This window comes from Cydia amplana, chromosome 3, assembly GCF_948474715.1.
Source record: "Cydia amplana chromosome 3, ilCydAmpl1.1, whole genome shotgun sequence".
NCBI lineage: Eukaryota > Metazoa > Arthropoda > Insecta > Lepidoptera > Tortricidae > Cydia > Cydia amplana.
Window position 1 is genome coordinate 11,457,846 of NC_086071.1, and position 18,262 is coordinate 11,476,107.

Here is an 18,262-nt window from a genome sequence, read left to right on the forward strand (position 1 = left end):
TCATATGACGGCACCGTTTTCTGAGGAATCCAAAGCTTTAGTCAATCTATGTAAGAATGTCCTATAATATTTATTATTATTTATTTATTATATACTTGGCCAAGCAGATCTTGTCAGTAGAAAAAGGCGGCAAATTTGAAAAATGTAGGCGCGAAGGGATATCGTCCCATAGAAAATTTGAATTTCGCTTTTTTTACTGACAAGATTTGCTTGACCAGCTATACATACTCTCTGTCCAATTTTAATGATGTCTGATACGGAAGATCTGTAATCTTGACGTCCCTGCCTATCGTGTGACTGTTTCTCGCTAGAGGGTGCCTTAGTAACTGTTCAGAAGTGTTGTGAACCTAGAGTCTCCTTTCGATAAAAACCAGCCTACGTCAAAATGGCTTCTTTGCCGTCAAAAATATAACATCTATCTGTTTGCACCGGTTTGGGGCGGGGTAGGAATAATATAGAATAGAACATAATTTACAATACTTAAAAAGAGGTACCAGCCCAATTATGAAAAATTGTATGCTACCAAATAAAGAATTTTAATTTTAATTTAATTTTTTAATTTAATAATAAGTAAAAAAACTTCCGTGAGACACGGACATATTAAATATATTAAAAAGGGGATTATTATTATATATATGTCAGTGACCCGTTTTAATATTTTTAATATACTTACTAATAAATATTTTCACAATTTATTATTTTGTCATAGTAAATATAATTATGATTGCTTTTGTTACATATAATCACAATGAATTGCGGACAATTTTCTTTGTGTCTGTAATCCTGTATGACACGAGTGTGAATAATATAAATATATAATATTAATTATTAGATTTAGTTAGTACATTTTGTACAATATTATGGCGAATAAATTAAATCAATGGTTATAGTTCACCTACGTTTAGTTGTGGTTGTATTAGAATTGAAACAAGCTGACTTTCGTGTGATTTATAGTAGGCAAAGTATGCCAAAACAATCAACAAAAAATGTACGCTATGAACTAATTTGCACTAGCAGACCTAGCAGTTCAGGTCACGTTTAGAAAGAGACAACTGAGTAAGAGGGGTCTTCCTTTATTTAATTTCATATAACGTCACTACTTTCCACTCTAATACAGTTGCCCTGACAGTTAAGATCGGTTTTCCTAGGATAGCGGTGCCGTCATATAGCGGCCGTCTCCATACTAAATTATACGGCTAAATATGGATGTCGTAGTATTTGTATGGAGACGGCCGCTATATGACGGCACCGCTATCGGAGGAAACCAAAGCTTTACCCATACTTTTTTCCTTTTAGAAAGTTAAAAAGTAAACTTATATTTTGAAACTTTCAGGTCCTGTATTTTTGTATTATATCCATACATTATTAAAATATCCACATTATTGTGATAAATTGCTCATCTGCTATCTATTTTACTAGATTTTGTTATAAAATTCAACATGTGGCATCATCCCTATTGTAGTGGGACCGCTTTGTACTTTATGGCTCCTCTACACGATGGGCCATCGCCGGCCACTCCAAGGGACGCATTTATGTGTTAGAGGGAGCAAGTGATATTGCTATCTCATTCTACCGCATGGCTGCGTCCCTTGGAGTGGCCGGCGTTGGCCCATCGTGTAGAGGAGCCATTACTAAGATCTCAATCTCACAACTATACTGGATCAACCAAATCTTGTCAGTAGTAAAAGGCGGCAAATTTGAAAAATCGCGGGTTAGCAACACTGTGTTCGAATAATTCCAAAATCGCGTGTCATCTATGTGTTATCTGTGGAATGTGGATCGTGAATGACAGCCATCATCTTATTGTTTACATTCTGAATCGTTTCTATTTCAAGAGAAATTTCTGCTGTCACCATTAAATACCAAGATTATGCATGACCTCAAGCAAAGCTAAGGTGCCTACAATGTACAATCATGCTCGTTGACGGTAAACATTACTAAAATTTGAGGTTATGATAATTCACTCGAACTGACGTATGAAGGGCGGAAAAATAAACACGTTTTGATTCGATGTACATTGCTGCTTTTCTTAGCGCAATTCTGCTCTTTGAGTGTTACATGGTGTTACCCTACTTTAATTTGCAGTACATTGCTACTGACAAGATTTGCTTGACGCACTATACTACAGCTCTTTATTTCCCAAATGTATGCTTACTTAAGATCGGTTTTCCTAGGATAGCGATGCCGTCATATAGCGGCCGTCTCCATACTAAATAATACGGCTAAATATGGATGTCGTAGTATTTGTATGGAGACGGCCGCTATATGACGGCACCGCTTTCGGAGGAAACCAAAGCTTTATTAAGTCTTAACTGTTGTTTAATTAAGTGTAGTAAATTGTAAAACTTGTACAGTTGTATAGCTTCATGACAAGTGAGAAAAATAAAAAAATATATTATTAAATTTCTATATATTGAGCAAGTTACCTAAAGTGTTTTAGTTTTGACCTTTTCCGGGTTTTCCTACAGCGTATTTAGATAAGGCGGTTATCTATCACTTTGGATGTGGTTGATTCCCTTGTCGCCGATGTTTGAGCGAGACAAGGCTATACGCGTATTATAGCGACATCCCGCTCGCACATCGGAGCTAACATGTCTAAATTTGACCCTCAGATAGCTGATAGGAAACTAAGACTTTTTTTTATCGACAAAGCACTATGGTTTGCCTTAACATCCCTGGGTGTGGACTAGTCCAATAGTCCAATGCATTCACGAGTGAACGTGAAAAACATTGACGTATAATATCTAAGGACGGGCTAATGGGGCACTAAACATCGTACTAGTTTAGCGGTGCTACCCAAGAATTCCAGCCAATCGTGCAGTCTAACGCGACTAGTTGCGACCAATAGCGCGCGTAATGCGAACTCGTCAACCAATCGCGCGCGTGATGCGAACTCATCCACCAATCGCGTTGTAGCGATTTCACACCGCTGTACTGGCCCCTGTCATGCCTCATTATTATTGCCCGTAAAACCAGTCCCTAGATATCTATGTCAATGGTGGAAAAGAATTACAAACTTATTCAATATAGATCTACCATTTCTTCGGTACCTCTATGTTATTTCCTTGCTCTTCTCTCAGCAGGAGCGCTTTATTTACCGTGTAATAAAAATGTTTGGTTTTCTTTTTCTACTAACAAATTGGTTTGCTAGCTAGACTATAAAAAAGTTATTTGTTTTACAAGGGGGCAACGTTGTTGTTTAACCGCTCGTGCTAATATTGATACCCGAGCAAGCGAAAGATTCCAAAATTGAACCACGAGCGTAACGAGTAGGCCGAAAAATGGAACCTTGAGCGTTTCAAAGCACTAGGGTTAAACAAAATTTGCCCCCGAGTGAAACACAAAAATGTTCACCACACCAACCCGAAGAAAATATTAACTGTAACATTCAAACAAACCCAAATCAAAATGAATGTTATTAAGTTTGTATCATTTAAAATCATCATTTAAAAGTCAATTCCACCAGTAAACATAAGAAAACAACTCAAAATTTGCATTTGATTGCCTACTTTGCCTCACATGTGAATAAACTGAAACTTTGCTATCGGTTTTTGAACAATCAAGACTAATCAAGAGCACAAGAGAGCCTTTACGATTCGCGCATGAGTGTGTAGGGGGCTTAACGTAGTGAGTTCTTTGCACAGATTAATAATATGTAGGTTCTTTGGCGCAGACTATAGAGTATAGAGTTGTCATTGTCAGTTGATTGTCAGTTTTAGTTTCTGAATACGGTGTCAACTGTGCACTCGATTCAGCTATTTATTTTCTCTAATTATTGTATTCGTGATTTTTTAAATAAAAGTGCAGTTAATTTCTGTTAAAATTAGACGACATATTTTACATAAAGTTTTAAGTGCTTGCAATAGCATCTTTAAGGTAGTATAATTAAGACCTTGAATTCGGAATTATAATTTTGATACAAGATTGAAATTGTTTTTGTGAGTAAAAAAACCTTTATTAGATGATCAAACCGTAACTTCGTCGTAGATATTAAGCAGTAAAGTGTGTGTCCCTTAGTAATCTCTAGTAGTTGTTTTATAATGGTGCTATAAAACTCATTTGTTTTCACTAGGCCACAGCACAGTCATAGCATAGTAGTGTGGCTTCATGTAGACTTAGAAAAAAAATGTGCTTTCCATGTTAAGAGAAAAGGGGACGGCCGCTTCTCCATACAAACGTAGTCCCCATTTTCCTCTCTGCCTCTCTGAATATTTACACTGAAAAATAGAAGTATAATAAATATAATAATCATAGCTATGCCCCTATGTTTCACTTTTTTCGATATTTAGATTACTGTAAATATGAGGAGCGAAAACCAGATTTCATACTTATTTTTAAATGCTTCTAACTTTTATAATAATTCAAAACCTCCATTTTCGTCTTAAAGATGTAAGATATCTACCATACCTTGGAAGTTCCCTTGTGACCATTTCCAGAATCTAATTCCTCTCTGGACTTGGGGAGGGGTAAATGTAAAATAGTAGCCATCACATTTAACATTTTGTTACTTATCAATTATTACTTACTAGGGCTTGGTATCATTTTCGTGTAGAAGGGATACAAAGACACCATTTTGTATGTGAAATTGTTGAGATTTAAGTCAGAACGAGAATTAAAAAATTCGAAATATTAAATCTCCATTATTGTATGAAATAATAACATCAAAAACAAAAACTTTATGAATTCTAATTCAACAAAACAATTAACTTTACACTGTTGGTTTTAGTAAAACATCACAAACATAATATGTTCTAGTTTTAGATAAAATTTTGTATAACATATTGGGGGATAGTGCAATACCGCATAACTAACAAATGCAGTAAGGTCCAATTACCTTGGACATTGTTTGAATTTTGAGCTCTTTCGACTTTGTTAGTTTTGCTATATGCTAGTTTTTAGATATCTACAGTCATGACCCACTAATCAACAACAGACAGATTTCATATAACTAGATACAGAACAGACAACTATAATTATCATAATTTAGCCCAATACAAGTAATGACTGTTAATTAAAGCTTTATAAATAGGAGAAAGTTATCAAAAACAAATTATCTTTGAGTAAGGGACTTGAAAGAAAATTCATAGAAAGTACTTTAATTTATGAATAACAGTATACTTAACAGTATTTTTTGTTACATACAGTTTTCAAACATGAAGCTACTGGATATAGTTGACATCCCAGAGTTGACGCGGCCAAATGTACATATTGGCAACACACCTCTGCTGATTGAGAAGATCAACAAACTTATCAGTGGCGGGCACAGGAAGCTGCAGATTGTCACCGACTTTGACCACACTCTCACCCGCCACAAAATGGACGATGGGACAGTTGTACTCACCAGCTTTGGTAACTATTTAAATGAACATTATGATAATAATAATAATAACACTTTTTCCCCGCCATATTTTTGGCTGTTAGGAATTTTAAAATTTGCTTTTGAAGGGGTATCTAATCCATTCATTCAATTCGATAGCCTGCACCCTATTGAAAGTAGATTTAATCTTAAATAATATATGTTAAGGCAGCCTCTTTGTCAGGAAAAAATTGAATTTCGCGCCTGTTTTCATGACAAGTTGGGTGTGTTTGAGTGATGAAATTCATCTTCAATAGTCCTTTTCGCTCGTAGTATTTTCTCTATGTACGTCTCATGATGTGGGCAGAGGGAGCATCCACCATGTACCCCTTTAATGTTAAAAAAGTTTCGACAAGTTTACTTCGACTCTGCGTATGCACCCCAAATAAATAGTCACACATGTACCATGATTTATTGGATAACACTGAGGGTCTACCGCGAACATCTAAAATCGAAATATCGTTATCTGCCCCTACGACAGAGAGAACGACAGAGAGGCAGAAAACGAAAATTTCGATGTTCGCGTTTGGCTGGTGTAGATTATGAACTTAATTCCAGGTATGTTTCGGGAATGCCCGTCCATTCCACAATACTATAAGGATGAAGATACACGGCTGTCAGGCATTTATAAACCTATCGAAGCCGATCCCCACATGAACGTAGAAGAAAAGATTAAGCATATGATTGATTGGTACCATGCGGCTCATGATATACTCAAGTAAGTCGAACATGTGTCGTATGACAAAATAGGTATGTTCTTCCCATGACTGCATCAACCTATCTTTAAACTTTTCTGCGTGTTGCTGTTGTATCTTTTCGAACCGCCTATACAGTTGTAACAATTTAAAACAGTTTATAACTGAATATTTAACACATTGAGTGCCGGGAACCCGCTCGGCGGGGTATCTGTTCGTAGTCACTTTCCTCTACAAAGCGGGGAAACGCTGGGTTCGGCTACGAGCGGAGCGCTACGAAAACGTTGGCAGCAAAAGTTCCGACATTGTTTTTGAGTTAAGTGTAGATAATGTGTACTTATTGAAGTTATTGACAAAAAAGTGTCGTGAATGTAATCGCTATTTTAATTCAAACGGCTCTTTGTTTCGATGTCCAATATGTCCATAGGCCATAAGAGCTTGTCGAGAAAACAGTTGATTGACTAAGAGTTTAGTTTCTCGCTATCGGTCGAACAGCTTCATGGTTACCTACTTTGACTCCCAATTTGAATGTCTCTTAATTCAGTGAGTCTTATGTATTCATCCTGTAGTAACATATACGCATCACAGATCAATACGATTACACCCAACCAGACCAAACCACTATTGGAATAGACCCTTAATTTTCAGCAACCTAATGGCAGTTCACGATTTGTACGAGTCACTGTAGGTACCTATATCTCTCGCATCCCTGTTTCAGAGGAGTCAAGTTGCCGCGGAACGAGCTGGCCGAAAGCGGGATTAAAATGAGAAATTGCTTCAGGTTGGTTTCTTTATTTTAAATATATAATTTAGCAATCTGAATATTTAATCATTGTGAGATGCCCACTTGTCTATGTCAGATAAATAAGTATAACTAATAGGTGTTCACGGTTGTTACATTATTTGAATACCATAAGGATTTCAAATTGATAATTGGTTGAGGAGCAGGTTGAAAATTAGACAAAGTTTATGCTGTGTGTTACCAGTAGGTATTTTTCAAGACCACGACCATCACGATTTAATGATTTCATAAATTAATCATTTTAGGTGCTATTTAGTGCCACCAATCACATGAATTTGTGCCGCATAGTACCATTGTGGTCGAACCTTAGCCCGACCGCAACATGATAACAAATTTTGTGCATTTACAAATTCATTAAGTACTTTTATTAAGTTTTATTTAGTACCACCAATCCTATGAATTTGTTGCGTATAGTTTTCAAGTGGCACTAAGTAGCACCTAAACTTAAAATGATGGATTTGCGCAATCATTATAATACTAGCTGTTGCCCGCGACTTTGTACGCGTGGATTTGTACATTAGCTTAGAACATTATGCAGCAAAAGATAGCAGTAGGGACGGTTAATCATTTGTTAAGTATTATACAACTTAATTATTAGATTTGTCTTTCACAACCTGGCTACGAAGTTTCAAGCCCCAAACTGAATAAAATTGTTCTCGATATAATCCCTCTCACCGGTTGGTAGAGGGTTCAAATTTTAAGGTTTTACAACCCCTTTTTAGGGTTCCGTAGCCAAATGGCAAAAAACGGAACCCTTATAGATTCGTCATGTCTGTCTGTCTGTCTGTCCGTCTGTCTGTCCGTCCGTATGTCACAGCCACTTTTCTCCGAAACTATAAGAACTATACTGTTGAAACTTGGTAAGTAGATGTATTCTGTGAACCGCATTAAGATTTGCACACAAAAATAGAAAAAAAACAATAAATTTTTGGGGTTCCCCATACTTCGAACTGAAACTCAAAAAATTTTTTTTCATCAAACCCATACGTGTGGGGTGTCTATGGATAGGTCTTCAAAAATGATATTGAGGTTTCTAATATCATTTTTTTCTAAACTGAATAGTTTGCGCGAGAGACACTTCCAAAGTGGTAAAATGTGTGTCCCCCCCCCTGTAACTTCTAAAATAAGAGAATGATAAAACTAAAAAAAATATATGATGTACATTACCATGTAAACTTCCACCGAAAATTGGTTTGAACGAGATCTAGTAAGTAGTTTTTTTTTAATACGTCATAAATCGCCTAAATACGGAACCCTTCATGGGCGAGTCCGACTCGCACTTGGCCGCTTTTTAAACCTTTTAGGGGATGATTTTTTAAAAACGCTAAAATCACTTTTCTTGTATTCTAATAATATGCCTTTATACAACGATTCAAGTCCCGCACTCAAATAAATGTTTGACCTCCAAACAAATTTTCAACCCCTTGTTCACCACTTTGGGGGATGAATTATCAAAAATTCTGAAATTAGTTTTCTTTTCTTTTTATAAAATACCTTTTTACGAAGTTTCAAGTTCCTAGTTTTAAGTAAAGTTTGAACCCTATACAAACCTTCAACCGTTTTTTAACCGTTTTAAGGGATGAATCTTTATAAACGCTGAAATAACTTTTCTTGTGTTCTAATAATATGGCTTTGTACAAGGACTCAAGTCCCGCACTCTCAAAAATATTTGATTTCCATACAAACTTTCAACCCGCTTTTCACCACCTCAGGAGATGAATTTTAAAAAACGCTTAAAAGTAGTTTTCTTCTCTTTTAATGAAATAACTTTTCACGAAGTTTCAAGTTCCTAGCTTTAAATCAAATTTGAACCCTATACAAACTTTCATCCCCTTTTGGACCCTTTTAGGGGATTCGTTTTTAAAAACGCTGAAAACACTTTTCTCGTATTCTAAAAATATGTCATTATACAAAGATTCAAGTCCCGCACTTAAAAAAATGTTTGACCTCCATACAAATTTTCAACCCCTTTTTCACCACCGTAAAGGATGAATTTTGAAAAACGCTGAAATTAGTTTTCTTCTCTTTTAATGAAATAACTTTTTACGAAGTTACAAATTCGTAGCTTAAAATAAAATTTAAACCCTTTATAATCTTTCAACCCCTTTTTAACCCTTTTAAGGGACGAATTTTAAAAAACGCTGAAATTACTTTTCTTGCGTTCTAATAATATAGCTTTATACAAAGATTCAAGTCCCGCACTCTCAAAAATATTTGATCTCCATACAAACTTTCAACCCTTTTTTCACCACCTTGTGGGATGAATTTTTAAAAACGCTGAAATTATTTTTCTTGAGTTCTAATAATATGGCTTTATACAAAGATTTAACTCCCGCACTCTCAAAAATATTTGATCTCCATAGAAACTTTCAACCCCTTTTTCACCACCTTGGGGGATGAATTTTTAAAAACGCTGAAAATATTTTTCTTCAGTTCTAATAATACGGCTTTATACAAAGATTCAAGTCCCGCACTCTCAAAAATATTTGATCTCCACACAAACTTTCAACCCCTTTTTCACCACCTTTGGGGGCGAATTTTTAAAAATGCTGAAATTAGTTTTCTTGTTTTATAATTTAATACCTATTCACAAAGTTTCAAGGTCCTAGCTTAAAATAAAATGTGCACCCCAAGACAAACTTTCATCCCCTTTTTAACCCCCTTAGGGGTTGAAATTTTAATAACGTTCAAATAATGTTATTTTGCTATCTTATGTTATGCCTTTATAAGAAGTTTCAAAGAATTTGTAATGGATTCCATCTTTCAACCCCTTTTTAACCCTGTTAGGGGATGAATATTTAAAAACGCTAAAATTACTTTTCTTATTTTCTAATAATATGGCTTTGTACAAAGATTAAAGTCCCGCGCTCAAAAAAATGTTTGATATCCATACAAACTTTCAACCCCTTTTTCACCACCTTAGGGGATGAATTTTCAAAAATGCTGAAATTAGTTTTCGTGTATTTTAATAATATATCTTTCTACGAAGTTTCAATTTCCTAGCTCAAAATAAAACTTGAACCCTATACAAACTTTCATCCCCTTTTTAACCCCCGGGGTTGAATTTCTCAAAATCGCTTCTTAGCTCTTATACATTTTATAAATGCAACCTAGTGTCCAAATTTCAACTTTCTAGCGTTTGTAGTTTCGGCTCTGCGTTGATGAGTCAGTCAGTCAGTCAGTCAGTCAGTCAGTCAATCAGTCAGGACACGTGCATTTATATATATAGATTGTATGCAACCGTTGTTTAAGAGAGCTCAAAAAAGGCGAGTGGCGTGAGTAACAATTTGAGGCGAAGCCAAAAATTGTTAATAAAGACGCCACGAGTATTTTTTGACTCAGTTAAACAACGTTGCATAGAATACTTTTTCTACGACCAAGCACTTACTTTGAAATAAAATTGTAAATTTAACAAATATCTTTCATATCATCTAGTGATTCTAGTGGACTTGGACTACGTTATCTACCTATTTTTAGTGACTTTGGGCTATCACTGATATTTCTTCAGGCGTAGACACTAAGTTTTCGTCGTAAGGTTTCGTCGCCAAATTTCTCTTAACATTACTTACAATATTTTAAATAAGTGTGCTAACTCGGGGTACGAATACTAAAGTGATGTTTATTGCAGCCCGCTGTCCCGGGCTCTAGCCCATTAAGGCTACAGCGTAACCCCCACGGTAATGGCCAAATATATTAAACGTCTGTTGCTACAATGTACTATTGATTGTCTTTCAGGCTAGGGGTACAGAAGATGATGGCGTGGAGCTCGGAGCGCGCGGTGCCGGTGCTGGTGTTCTCGGCCGGGCTCGGCGAGAGCGTGGTGGCCGCGCTGCGCGCCTCGCAGCTGCTGCTGCCCAACGTCAAGGTAGGCTGCGGCCGCGGGGCCGGAACACAGGACACCTTGATAGTACGCCCGGCCTACGGTTGATGTTAAAGCGAAATTTGGCAGTTACTTTAAAGGTCGATTGCAACGATTTCTAAATTTTGTTGTGTGAGATATCAGTGCGGGACTCATACTTATCCCATACCTATTAATATCCTTACCATACTCATACTATTACACATAATAACTATACACATCTTCATACTCACATCGTACATCACAGACTTTACCTACTATTTGTAGGAACTGCAACAGTAACTTTGTAATAGCATGTATTTACATGGATAGTTCCAAACTTACTTATGCAGTTCTTAAATCTTTAAAACGTGACTGATATTTCAATATTTTTAGGTTTTCTATAAGCTGCTGATAAGCTGAAAACTACTTATGTTTAAAATTTGAAGCTTGTGGGTATGCTAGAAGTACCTTAGAATTATGATGATCGTAGGTGCAAGTGTGTCAGTGTCGAAACTAAGGAACTTTGACGTACAATCATTCTTAAACTACAAGTAGGAAGTTTCATAGTTTCCTGCTGAGTGACGTCAAGGCAGGTGTTATTGGGTACTTTAATCTGCTGTCTATTCACGCTCTGATGCGCCCTCTACTATAGCATTAAGTAATAACACATCTCTCTTTCGCAGGTGGTGTCAAATTTCCTCGCGACAGACGAGAACGACGCCATAATCGGCATAAAGGGTGAAGTTATTCACACGTACAACAAGAACGAGACCGCGATCAAGGGCACCGAGTACTACGACCTGGTGAAAGAGAGAGACAACGTTATCCTGATGGGGGACAACATCGGCGACGCCGGTATGGCGGAAGGCATGGACCACTGCGACACGGTCATCAAGGTGAGTGTCATCATGGGTGTACAAGAACAGTAGTGAATCTTCATATAAATGTGCCGCTGACAGCTTGAATGTGTGCGTGCGCGCCGGGCGCCGTGTACGCACGCGCTGCCACGCACACATTCGCAAAAAATACGGGGGAATACGGTGGCGGCAGTGTGGGCCGTACCGCGACTGTGATCGCGCGCATTCGAGTACGCTCGCATTTGCCTGCTCTTACCGGCCTTAATTTATACCTCATTTCTGAATGGATAGAACATTTCATTATATTATATAAATAGAAACCTAGTGCTACTCATAATACGCAAATAATATTTAACTAAAAATAAAAGTGACGACCCTAAGCGCCAACGCAAGAGTAGGTAAATAACTTGCCGAGCGGCCTTAGATTCACTACTGTTCTTAGTATACTGTGTCATGGGCACCGGGGGTTGCGGGTTGGTGAAAGAGAGACAGATATCACCCATGGAGATATTTAATTTCATACCGTTGGATTGGTCGGTCTTATTTCATAAAAAAATAGTATTTTATACAATCGTGATATAATGGAGAGCTTTTCAGTCGAGTACCGTGTTTAGGCAACGAAGCTTGCTGAGTTGCCTAAGTAAAGGTACGAGATTGAAAAGCTTGATTATATCACTATTGTATACAATACTTTCTACGAGTCAACAAAAAAATTACTTAAAACTAGTAGAAGAATCATATATGTAGGTAAAAAAACCAAAAGTATACAGCTAAGATGCGCGATACCTTCATACTCGTACGAGTAGCAAAATAATTGAATTTTTTACGTGATTGGAAAACCAAGTTGTGTACTTTTTTACTGCTCAATACAAAAATCAACTTTATGTGAATACGATTAGGTCGATATCTATTTAGCATTAAACTGCAGACGTTCTCAAATATCTCAATTATCGCGTGCTACTCAAGTCAGTGCAGGAAAATAGTACCAACACAGGCTTAGTGTAAAAGAGACGGAGCATAGACGCTGGTTGCGACATCTGTAGCGAAGTAACCGAACTTCGGTTGACGAAGTTCAAATCATTGTGACGGGCGAGAGCTCATAACCTCATAATATGGCCAATCATGTCTCAAGATAGCGTTGTCTTTGTGGCGACAACGGTTCTCATAGTAATCCAGGCTTATTTCGCTTCTACTTTTTTATTTTTTATTTTGGTGGTACCACTGACAATCCAACCTCTAGACTGAGCTTAGGCCAATTCTTTCATGAAACCGATGCTGCCAAAAATACGGGGGTGCGGGGGGACGAGGTGAGCGAATCCCGTGCCGTGATTAGTCCGTTCAAAGACACGGACCAATCACGGCACGGGATTGACTCGAAGATGGAGTAACGCTACCGTATGTGTGGCAGAGGGGGTAGCGCGACTATGCTTTGTCTAGAGGTTGGATTGTCTGTGGGTGGTACATACCAAAACCACAACCCAAAAGGGTTATTTCGGTGTTTATTTGTTTTGCGACGGAATGTCCAAGCATACATTCATATGTTGTGACTAATAGCTCCTCTACACGATGGCCCAGCGCCGGCCACTCCAAGGGACGCATTTATGCGTTAGAGGGAGGAAGTGATATTGCTATCTCATTCTACCGCATGGCTGCGTCCCTTGGAGTGGCCGGCGTTGGCCCATCGTGTAGAGGAGCCATAAAAGCCTATCGAAATTTGAATAATTTGTTTCAGGTTGGGTTCCTCGGCCACGGCGCCGACAACCTGCCCAACTACCTCAAACACTTCGACATCGTGCTCGTGGACGAGCACTCCGTCGATCTAGTCAACGCCATTTTGAAACACGTGCTGTGATTATGTTCATTTGTCGGGGGACTATAGTTCGTTTTTTTTAGCATTAGAAAAAAGGTAAACAATCTTGATGTGTCTTTTAATTGAAAAACATGTTTTAAAAATAAGTCACGGCAAATATGTAACAATTATGAATCTAATACGATCATTTATATTCTTCTGCTTTCATAATATAAGTTACTGATTTTTAAAAAGCGTTTTTCAATTAAATGACATGTCAAGATCGCTTACCTTCTTTATAATGCTAAAAAAACGAACTATAGGGAATGTAGGTAATGCTGGATTCTTATTAACAAAGTTTTCGATTAAGGCAGGTTTTTTTTTTGTTAAAAGAAGCCGCGTTCCATAAACGAAATAGATAATTGTTATATATTTTTGTCCATGAGTTTTTTGTGGTTATTCCCGTGTGTTCTCTATTAGTTATATTGACATTAATTACCATTGTATTAGAATTAGAACAAACGGGATTAATCTATGTTTTGTTTTTGTTAAAAATATGTAAGATATATTTTATTATCAATTGTTTGTGTACAAATGTTGTTCCTCATTGACATTATATTAGAAACATTTCGTGTTTATTTAATATTTCTCCATTGTGATTTCATGTGCAGTAGCGTCATGTATCAAAACTGCACATCTTAAGAAGAAGTCGCTTTTTTGTGAAACTGCGATAACCGAATCGAAATACTTCGTTATATTATAATATTGTACAACATGGCCGAGAGGAACCGGGATGATTTTAACAGTGTAGTCCCGAGACTAAAATGTCGCGCCATGTTTTCTGGATTAGGCCTACTTACTTTCAGAGATCGATAAAAAAAATTGATCACGATCATTGCAAAACGCTACAAAATGCCACTAGGTTGTCTAGTTTGCTAATCGTTATTGACATCAAAGTGACAAGGAACACTTGGAAAAATTTGTTTTAAGTGATCGTTTTAACAATCAATTATTTAGGCCTCATGAATGCGTGGTTAAAATCCTCCGGATTCCGGGAATCTTCATTCAAATTGCAAGTATAAAGTATGTATATAGAAAGTAGTAACGGAGCAGTATAATGCCCGAATCTTTGCTCTGTCGGCTTTATGTATGTATAGAGAGTAAAAGCTCAGACAGACGGGAGAAATTAAGTTAGCTGCCTATACATTGTCAACTACTGAGGTAAAACCAATCAACCGATTGATCAAATACCGCAATGTAATGAAATTCGCATGTGAGTTCTCGCACTGTGACTTACCTGCCGAAACCGTCCCCAATAATATAGTTTTGGTCTGTATCAAGATTGTAGGTATTTCTTTCACCAAACACACTGTTGGACACGGGAAGGAAGAATTAGAAAGTCTGTGTACCTATGACTTATTTTTCTGATCAAATTTTTTTTGTAAAAAACGATTAGTGTAAGTTTTTGAAAAATGTACAAATTAAATTTTTTGTATGAATCTATACATAAAAGACGCCTCTAAGACAAAAAGAAGTTAGGTACCTACACTGTTGCCCGATTTGATTATGTCCTCGAGCAAATACAGGTTCATCGAGGGCTATAGGAAAAGGCGCAGAAATTTTAACGAGTTAGATTTCGCACCCTAAAACTTTGATATAGGGAATTACTTAACTGGATCAAGAAAAGCTATTTTTGTTACGACAGTTTTAGTATAATCAAAATTTTGATCTAGTATCTAGTCCTTGAAATCTTGAAAATTTAAAACTTAAAAGGAGGAAAATCTCTCGACGAAGCGTCGCTCCTATTTCTGGATGGATAGATTTCGGTCATCTGAAGCAACCTAACGAACCTACGTATCTATTGGTTTAACGTGACTAATTGACTACCGTCAAAACACACACACAGACACAGGTTCTGTTTTAGTTGATTTTTATTTAATTTCTACTGTTTATTGTCCGACCGTAATCCTATATTTCAGAAGAGCGATTACCAAGACCAAATAGCCTCAATGCACAAGTATAATAGTTAAAGTCTGCTATGATTATTGCTAATAGAATTGAAATTAGGAAAGTTGGTTAAAAATGAAGCTTGGTGGCGGTAGTCGTTTTCGCTGAAACTAAATTGGTCGTTATACATGTTGATAAATAAGTATCATGTATCATGAACACATTTGAGAATCAATAAGGTTCGATTTAGTCCCCGTCCCGCCACATCTGTCGACGCCGAACTACATCAGGCTAGTAAAAATAGGACCTTTGCCATTGTCATAGGACCATAGGAGTGTTACCAAAAAAAATATTTCTATTAACAATCATAAACAGTCGTTAGTCTGTTCGGGAAGAGAAGAGTCTTAGAATGTATTGGGCCCCATACATTCGACGACTCTTCTCTTTCTAGTGTTGTGGATCTTGTTAAACAGGTTACAAAATTTAGTGAAACGAGCCCCTGTGAAAAGCTTATATCTTTATATAAATATTGACTTAAGAAATCGTAACAGTTTTGTAATTAGCCAATAGTCGCACATGTAGTATTATGTATATGCAATTTACCTAATTGTATAGTAGAAAAAAAATGATAGGCTTCGAGGTCTCGAGATTATAGAGATAATTTGAAACGACTAATAAAACAACTGATATATTAAATAATTTGTTATTTTTATTTAATAAAACAACACATCAATATGTATTTCCAAGTCATCGTGGCTCGCGCCGGCATGCGTGGTGTCCTCTAGTTAAATTTAGACCGATATCACAAAAAACATAAATGCATTTTAAATAGATACAATAACTAGTCAAGAAAAAATCTACTTAGGTCAAATTGAACTCTTAAGTCTTATGTTAGGAAAACAGTGACACGACATCATTGTATTTATTTGAGAAAACCATATTTATACTACATAGGTACTCTTTGACTGTTTAGTCTGTATAAACATAATATCCAAAGATAAGTTTGATAAGTCTCCAATTAAAATTAATAGAATAATGCTTGGTAATATTTCGTTGACAATGGACTAGGTTGTTATACATAATAAATTAAAGTAAAATTAAATATTGTTGTGGCGTTTTCCACGTGCTCATAATATAACTATATATTTAGTTAAGAGAAACTGAAGCGAGCGTACCCGTTTTCATTGCTCTTGCTTTAGTATACACAGTTGAAATAACATTTCGATAGGTACAGTATGAGAACACAAGGAACCTGAATGTATCAGACTATTAATAATTTTTGCCATAAATTTGTATTCATCAGGATTAGCACCGAATCAGGAAACGCGCGTGTTAATGCAATAATATGACGTTTTTATTGTTTGCAATCGATTATCTAGTAAACTCATATTTTGTCTTAACAGTCAACACGTTATCTCAATGGTGCATCTTATTTTTACTCTTATTACAAACAATCTCATTCCGATCCATATGGCAAGAAAGTCAAAAGTATATGAGAAATTTAGCATATATCTCACAAAATGACTGGAAAATACATGATTTATTTCTAATACCTATTAGTAATTTAACTGAACAAATTAAAAGCTCTAGATAAACAACAGTCTTAGTACATACAAGTTATTTACACGAAGTTTTTTTTATATAAAAATATCCTACTGTACATAATATAACAATAACTATTAATGTAGAAATATAAATTGTCTCTATGTACACAACTAGAAACAGTATTAAAAATAGTCAAATCTTCTAGGAATCATTATGTTCAGAATACGCATATCGAGCGGTCGAGACATACGAGCTCGGAACAAAGGCGGGGCAAGAGCGGTAGAGTCTGGCTAATGAAAGTTGAGCCTGAGATAACGCGGGAATTTCAATAAAAACCGCACCTGGCAATAAAATTACTATGAAATTAAATGACAGCCTGAAACTGACAGCTTATTTGATAGGAAAAAAAGTTGCCATATAAAAAGTTTTAAATAAATCTCAGGCCCAACTTTCATTAGCCAGACTACCGATTGGAATGTTATATACGTCAATACGTCCCTTAGGTATTATCGCCCTGGATACATCCATAGTGTATTTCCCGCCACATCAGCCGGCCTAGCCAAGCTGGCAATCGCTATCGCTTCGACAACGAAACGCTTTGTGTCTCTCTATCACTCTTCCATATTAGTGCGACAGTGACAGTTGCGTTTCGATCGCTACGGAGCGTAAGCGATTGGCACGTTGGCTACGCGGCCTGGTTCGCTGGTCAGATTGCAGTACCATCCAGAAGCAGACGCGCTGCGTGGCGCTAGAAACGTTCTACCTGAACCACGCGGTGGCGCGCGTAACCGTTGCGTAACTTATTGTTAGTGATGATTTAGTTTTACAATATATAACCTTACACTGCCCAGTTAAAGTTGTATTTTGCTTGTTTCCACGTTCGTTTACACGTAAAACTTTAACATTTTTATGATTAGGACGCATAATGGTAGTTGCAAAATGACTCCCTGCCCCTTTTGCTAAACATCCCGTCCGTAACGTTAAAAGGAACGTTTTGCGAAAAGCGAGACATTTTTGAATAGCGATATGGATTTACAATTCGGGCATCTAGCGCATGGGACTTGTTATTGCAAAGGAATATTTTACTACTCCTACTGATATACATATTATACTTAGTTTTCCACGTGTGTCCGAAATAACATTATCTAATGTAGAAGAGATAATTAAGTTTCTTAAAAATCGAGCCTTCCATTCTTCCATTCTTGTGAAAATTTATGAGAAATTTTATAACTACATATCATAAAAACACAACTGTAATTACCGTCAAGTGGATTAACTGGGGACATAGGGGTATCAATAGACAATTTTTTTAAAGTAGGTACCTATGAATAGTTGAAAGCTAGTTAGTTGAAAATCTACCCTAAGGCTGATAGATTCTGATTCAAAGATCGTAAAAAGTACACTTCTGTCAGCCACGTTCATATAATAGG

General features: G+C 36.7%; 1 protein-coding gene across 2 annotated transcripts; it reads left to right on the forward strand.

The window, feature by feature from the left end:
- Window positions 1-3,728: 3,728 nt before the first annotated feature.
- On the forward strand, window positions 3,729-13,702 carry LOC134662519 (7-methylguanosine phosphate-specific 5'-nucleotidase). Of its 2 annotated transcripts, none has more exons than XM_063518776.1 (8): window positions 3,729-3,938; window positions 5,145-5,349; window positions 5,915-6,074; window positions 6,770-6,832; window positions 10,589-10,718; window positions 11,378-11,590; window positions 13,284-13,433; window positions 13,673-13,702. In XM_063518776.1, exons 2-7 carry the CDS (start codon window positions 5,154-5,156, stop codon window positions 13,401-13,403), a joined length of 882 nt encoding a protein of 293 aa, XP_063374846.1. In that variant the 5' UTR covers window positions 3,729-3,938; window positions 5,145-5,153; the 3' UTR covers window positions 13,404-13,433; window positions 13,673-13,702. The 2 variants fall into 2 exon arrangements, with proteins under 2 accessions (XP_063374846.1, XP_063374847.1); XM_063518777.1 differs by having other exon boundaries at window positions 3,729-3,876.
- The last annotated feature ends 4,560 nt before the right edge of the window (window positions 13,703-18,262 follow it).